Below are 6,342 nucleotides of genomic sequence, written 5' to 3'. Positions count from 1 at the left end.
GACGGAGGAGATATAGATATTCATTTCTTTTTTTGTAGGTATTCACTTGAATACCCTTGAATTGAAATGGGCCCTCTAATGAATGAGATGACGTCAGTTGACAGAAACTGATGTGGAAAAAAGATAAATGAAAAAAAAAGCAAGTCTTTTTTTAATTAAGAGACGACCTCTTTACAATAAGGATAAGACATAACTTCTCATTGTACTAGATTTCACCTTTTCTTGGCATTTACTCCCACCATCCTATATTAATTGGCATTCATTCATTTAGTAAAAATAAATGACACTAATTTTATTAATTTTATGAGCATTAATCGTATGATATGGCATTAAAACATAACCTATTATACAACATCTTGACCTTGAACACATAAGATAGGACAATCGTATTGACCATTGTAGGTGCCCTTAGAAGTTGATCTAAAGATTTTACGAGCTTAGGTTCTCAAATCTTCCACAGAAAAACTCGATATAATAATCATTAGCATTACGATCGCGATGATGGGTAATTAGCACTGCCAGCATCGTGTCTAGCCATGTCAGCTAGTGCCACCTTAACATCACCTTTGTGGCTTTGTTTTCTTTCGTTTTAAGCACAACCTAGCAGAGCTTTCCGCCTTTCTCGTGAACGGGAATCAGTAAAGAACCCCAAAGCCGAAACAAAGCAGAGAGCCTGAGACACAGAACAATATAAAAGAACATCAAAAGCTGAGACCTTAAAAGCATCTTCGCTGCACACTCCAGTAGCGACAACCAAGCCTGTTTGTTCTGCGCCCACACCGCTGCTCCTGCCATCTTCGCCATCGCGAGAAGTCGAGAAAGACACGATGGCGAGAGTCGAAGCCGTGGTCGTCTGCCTCCTCATCGTCGCCATGGATGTGGCCGCCGGCGTCCTCGGCATCCACGCGGAGAAAGCCCAGAACCAGGTAAACCATGATGAATACTCACTCCTGCAGCTTGCTGAGTTGATGCTTCGTCGAACCCGTCTCCGAAGGCTGAAGCTCTGGTTAATTTGATTCCTGCTGCAGGGGAGGCACCTGAAGATACTGTTCATCGAGTGCAGGCAGCCGGTCCGGCAGGCCTACAAGCTCGGCATCGCGGCGGCCGCGGTGCTGGCGGCGTCGCACGCGATCGCCAACATCATCGGCGGCTGCGCGTGCGCCTGCTGCTGCGGCGGTGACCCGCATCGGCGCCCCTCGCCCAACCGGCAGATGGCGTCCTTCGCCCTGGTCCTCTCATGGTACGCACGCAGGATTCGAGTCCAAGTCCAAGAACATTGAAACTAATCATCGGCTGCGTTCTGAACTTCTGATCTGTTTCGAAATGGATGGGGTTGGATTGGGCAGGATGGTGCTGGTGGTGGGGCTGGCGCTGCTGATCCTGGGCGCGCTGCCCAACTCGAAGAAGAAGCTGGCCGAGTGCGGGGTGATGCGGCACCAGTTCCTCTCCATCGGCGGCGTGCTCTGCTTCGTGCACGCGCTCTTCTGCCTCGTCTACTTCGTCTCCGCCCACGCCGCCGCCAGGGAGGACGCCCGCGGCTCCAAGGCCGTCGGCGTGCACACCTGAGATCTCGTCTCTTGGATTTTTCCTTAAAGTTAAAGCCGACAGCTGCTTTTTTTTTGCATTGGCGTATAATAATTCCTTCCCCGCTGTGAGATGTGGTTTGATGATTCTGCTTGCTTTTTTTGCATTGAAGTATGAATGTTTTGGCGTCGTGTTACTGGAATGAAAATGTGGCAGTCGTACTCTTATCAGTACTTTTCGTGTCTATGAAATCATTTTTTTTCTTGTAAAATGGCATCGGGTTGGTTTCAGTACTCTAGGTCTAGGATATTTGTGAATGTGCAGTACGTAATAGGTGACGGAACAAACGCTTATCTCAAAGTCTAGCTGCTGTTCAGCTTTCTTGTTCAGGATCGTCACCCCCGGACAGATGTCCACGCCCCACGATCGTGGAAAAGAGTCGTCGATTCTTGGGGAGAGTCTCGTTTTATCTGGTTTTCCCGAGTCTCGTTCGCATCACTGGATGTCCATGCCTTCGAAGGCTTTTGCGGAGTTATCATCGTCCGTTCCAGTTACAAGATGTTTTAACTTTACTTTAAGTCAAATTTATTTAAATTTGATCGAGGTTTAAATAGTACTCCCTCCAATCCTAAATTATTGTCGTTATTTAGTTAAAATTATCTACGATATCGAATAAGTGTACTATTAGCTGATACATTTCATGGCGGACTATTGTAGAGTTGATATTGGTAGATTGACATACAAACTTGGTCAAATTGAGTAACCAAGTCGGGTCTATGTGTGGAAATTTCATTGAGACGAAAAATAATGTCGTATCACAGTGGGAGAATATGCACGGCCAATAATGGATTGTCATTAATTATCAAAGTCGCACATGGGAGAATATGCACTTTCAGACGCGTATTTGAGTTTAACCCTCCAAACTTGGTGAAATTGGACTATGTATGCCCCCCTCTCCCACCCCACCCCACCACCAGAGGCCCTAGTTTTGAAAACCGGACCGGTGACTGAACCGGCAAGGCTCTCAGTTCCGGTTTTTCCGATATGGTTTTTAGATATAAAATAATGTATTTATGGTTTAGTTTCGGTCCAACCCGACTGGCGACACGGCCCTACGTTCTAAAAGGTTACAAACCTCGTTTTCCTACTTTGGTAAGCAAGCATTGTTAGCCCAAGTGGCTAGCGTGGTCTGCTCGTGCGTTCTCGAAGGCGGTCTTGGGGTTTGATTCATGGACGGCGCAAATTGTTTCTCAGGTTGTTTTGTACAAGAGTCAATCGAACAAAACCGCCCGGTTCACCAGTTTCGTCATAAACCGGCCGGTTCAGCCCAGTTTTTCCGGTGCGGCGTGCCGTCCGGTCCGTCCAGTGTTCTTAACAGACCGCAGAGGCCACCGGTTCCGGTTTGGTCCGGTTCCTAAAACTAGGCCAGAGGCTACTCTGGTGAGCTCTACTAGTCTGACAAACTCCGGTGAACTCCGACGAAGTAGTCGAGGTCCGGTAAAATTCACAAACTAAAATCTGAATTGTTTGTTATCTTCATTCCAACTAGCAATAGCCTGTACAACCAAATATGGTGCAACACATTTCAATACAAATGCTGATTTGGTAATTCGATTGGAAGAACTTAAATATCTACTTGCAAACTCAGACTATATCAACCGACAACATAGGGCATGAAACTTAGTGCCGTTTGTAACAACTTTTTTTTCTTCGAAAAAAAAAACTGCTTGTATTGCGTGCATAATTCATGGTTGTGCATTTAACACGTTAAGTCACATACTCACATTCCCGTCCATGATTCATGGTTGTGCATTTAACACGTCAAGTTATATACTCACATTTTTGTACAACGATCTTTTCATAAGAACTTTATCTTCATGCTCGCGCTTACCCTTATATAGAGCTGTAAAATTGTGATCCTCAAGGTATTTCTTGACCCTCCTTAGTTCAACCAAATAAACTAAAATTTCAAAATGACATATTTTTTTAAAAATAGTTCATTTGTTTAAATTAAGTATGTCAAAATGTACCATTCGCAAAATCCAGTAACTCACTGCCTATGTGTCCTACAATACGTATCGTATTTTTAAGACAAATTTTGGTCCCATTGGTTCGCCTAGCCTCCGGAATTCACTGGACTTCCCGTGGCATCACGACACACATGCATGCTGTTACAAAATGGTGGAACGCGAGTGTTTTGGACCTGTCACGCCTGTTTACCAGAGAAGAAAACGACACCGACAATTGGGCCCGCAGATAGAAAGCACGTGACCGCTCCGTCGATTTCCAGTTTTCCACCTCCCGCCCCCCGGAAAGACCAAAACGAAAATCTGCCCGTTCTCCCGCCGCTTCCGGATCAGAATCCTCTTGGCCCCCCTCCCTCGCATCCGCCGTACGTTTCCACGCATCCGACGGCCGAAATCCACGATCCGCGTGACCGCCTCCTATTGGCTGCTGCCCCGTCCCCACGCTCCTATATAATCTCCCTCCGAGCCCACCGCTTCCCTGCATCTGCGTTTTCTCTCGCTTCCTTCCACCAGCCCCCTTCCTCTCGCGCGACCCTCTTTCCGGCAGCCGGTTCTCGCCGTCGTTGTTCTCCTCTCCTCGGTTGTAGAGATGGCCGGTCGCGGGAAGGCAATCGGCGCTGGCGCAGCGAAGAAGGCGACGTCCCGCAGCTCCAAGGCTGGGCTGCAGTTCCCCGTCGGCAGGATCGCTAGGTTCCTCAAGGCCGGCAAGTATGCCGAGCGCGTCGGCGCCGGCGCCCCCGTCTACCTCGCCGCCGTCCTCGAGTATCTCGCAGCTGAGGTACGTTTCTCCCCTGACCGCGTCTTCGATTTGTTGGGTCTCATGTTCCTCGATCCGGTTACGGCGGAGATTCCGATGGCTGGGCGTTCTTAGATCTGTTTTGAATCGTACCGTCAATAATTTTGGGGACAAAATCGGGCCCCGGCTCGTCAAGATTAGGTTTCTTCGTGTTCCAATGCAATGTGGATTAAATCAGTCTGCTTGTTTCGACTTTAGTCTAATCTCGTTTTCGTTTCACATTGGTACAGGTCCTGGAGTTGGCCGGCAACGCCGCAAGGGACAACAAGAAGACCCGCATCGTGCCGCGCCACATCCAGCTCGCCGTGCGCAACGACGAGGAGCTGACCAAGCTCCTGGGCGGTGCCACCATCGCCAGCGGCGGCGTGATGCCCAACATCCACCAGCACCTCCTCCCGAAGAAGGCTTCATCCTCCAAGGCTTCCATCGCCGACGACGACGACAACTGAGGACAACCGTCGACACCTTCATGGATTCCTTAGCGCCGCGTCACAAGTGGAAGGAGTTTTTGATTCGTAGGATTTAGTGTATTACCGCAGAGTTTCGGATGGGTGGAACAAAATAGGAAAACTCCAGTTTCTTACTCGGATTAGGTGTTTCGATTGCTGTGAATATGGCAAGCAAATTTTCGGGTGAGTTAAACTCAGATGCAAGCCGGGTTGATCTTGTTTGTGTTCAATGGTTGAAGAAATGGGAAAAAACTGAATTTTAAGATTACTATGTTTCAATTTGTGTCTCTTCATTTCGTCGTTTTATGTTGGTCACATGCCAAGCCAGTAGCCAAATTGAGGCATTTTTTTAATTTCTATTCTGCTAGAAGATGGGCATGGAGGGTGATTTGGAAGAACGATGAACGGTTTCTTCCGGCGAGTTATGCCTATACACTGGCGGAGTTCCAGGAACCAAAATCCAAACCCTTTTTAAATCGATGGTTGTGAATGCCGTTGTAAACTCTGATGCGATCACTACGCTTCAGAAATTGCGGAAGATGGTGCCCGTTGCCTCCCCTGATCAGTAAGCTTTGCAGAATACTGCTGGGGTTTTCGAAATTCATCGATCTAAATTCGATTGTATACCTGCCGTGGCCTCGAGAAGGATCGTCGGAATCTGGAGATAGCGTCTTGGATCAGCTGTGAAGTCGTTTGGTGCCGTTTGAGCCGTTATGAGTGTCGACGCGTGGATGTGTACTCCAATATCGCGTAGTCGACGGCTCAGGTAGCGCGTAGTTGACCGCTCAGGTTAGCATGACGCGGCAGTTGTTGTCGATGAGTCCCTTGTACACTTGCTTCAGACTGAGTCCTTTCTGGAAAAAAAAAGAGAGACGGGCCTAAATCCGTGCCCGTTGGCCGGAAAACCAATCCAGCCAACACCTCAAAATGAAAAGAGCGTCATTGCCGAAAACGTTTGTCCCCTAATGTCTCTACTTGTGTGCTCCAGAACCTCGGTAACCCTTACTCAATCCAAGGGTTGGGATTATAACCTGTTTATATTTTTGGCTCTTCCGTGACCATATCTTCAAAATTATTATCTCCAGCTACTACTCCGTTCTTAATTATATGTTCTACTAAGTTAAACTCTTTGAGTTTGATCAAGTTTTTTTTTTAAATGAACAAGATCTACAAAATAAGTATATTGTGAAATATCATGAAGGAATCAAATAAGTATATTACTATGAAATATCATGAAGGATTTAATAAAACTAATTTAGAGTTGTCAATGTTGTTAGATTTTTCTTATAAATATGATCATAATTTCAAAAGTTTAATTTAAGATCAAGCTAAAACATCTTAGGAACGGAGAGAGTAGATCCCAATTTTGACTAATATTTTTCAAAATACAACGTCCGAGTTTTTAAGACAAAATCCCTCTTTATTAACTCAACTCTTGAGTTAAACAAGGCAAGTTTCATCTTATTATAGTTCAACTAAGTTGTAGTCATAGGTGACTTTCTATGAAGTGCTAGGGGCAAAGTTGCCTGAAGTACAACGATAGTTA

The 6,342-nt window shown here is 46.4% G+C and overlaps 2 protein-coding genes across 2 annotated transcripts; both read left to right on the top strand.

Annotated features, from left to right (window-relative positions):
• The first annotated feature begins 624 nt into the window (after positions 1–624).
• LOC100831011 lies at positions 625–1,795 on the top strand. The gene is made up of 3 exons (XM_003562917.4): positions 625–926; positions 1,029–1,240; positions 1,347–1,795. The coding sequence occupies exons 1-3, from the start codon at positions 828–830 to the stop codon at positions 1,564–1,566; spliced, it is 531 nt and encodes a 176-aa protein (XP_003562965.1). The 5' UTR covers positions 625–827; the 3' UTR covers positions 1,567–1,795.
• Positions 1,796–4,030: 2,235 nt separating this feature from the next.
• On the top strand, positions 4,031–5,075 carry LOC100830704 (probable histone H2A.7). The gene is made up of 2 exons (XM_003562916.4): positions 4,031–4,329; positions 4,578–5,075. Exons 1-2 carry the CDS (start codon positions 4,141–4,143, stop codon positions 4,794–4,796), a joined length of 408 nt encoding a protein of 135 aa, XP_003562964.1. The 5' UTR covers positions 4,031–4,140; the 3' UTR covers positions 4,797–5,075.
• The last annotated feature ends 1,267 nt before the right edge of the window (positions 5,076–6,342 follow it).

The sequence above is a fragment of the Brachypodium distachyon genome, chromosome 1 (genome assembly GCF_000005505.3).
Source record: "Brachypodium distachyon strain Bd21 chromosome 1, Brachypodium_distachyon_v3.0, whole genome shotgun sequence".
Lineage (NCBI taxonomy): Eukaryota > Viridiplantae > Streptophyta > Magnoliopsida > Poales > Poaceae > Brachypodium > Brachypodium distachyon.
The sequence above is the reverse complement of the archived record's forward strand: the minus strand, read 5'-3'. Positions and strand labels throughout refer to the sequence as shown.

What these genes read in the sequence shown, in the direction of transcription:
- LOC100831011 (XM_003562917.4), top strand. Translation starts at nt 828, where the DNA reads ATGGCGAGAGTCGAAGCCGTGGTCGTCTGCCTCCTCATCGTCGCCATG. An exon ending in CGGAGAAAGCCCAGAACCAG is followed by an intron (nt 927 to 1,028) that starts GTAAACCATGAT and finishes TTCCTGCTGCAG; the next exon opens with GGGAGGCACCTGAAGATACT. An exon ending in TTCGCCCTGGTCCTCTCATG is followed by an intron (nt 1,241 to 1,346) that starts GTACGCACGCAG and finishes TGGATTGGGCAG; the next exon opens with GATGGTGCTGGTGGTGGGGC.
- LOC100830704 (XM_003562916.4), top strand. Translation starts at nt 4,141, where the DNA reads ATGGCCGGTCGCGGGAAGGCAATCGGCGCTGGCGCAGCGAAGAAGGCG. An exon ending in TCGAGTATCTCGCAGCTGAG is followed by an intron (nt 4,330 to 4,577) that starts GTACGTTTCTCC and finishes ACATTGGTACAG; the next exon opens with GTCCTGGAGTTGGCCGGCAA.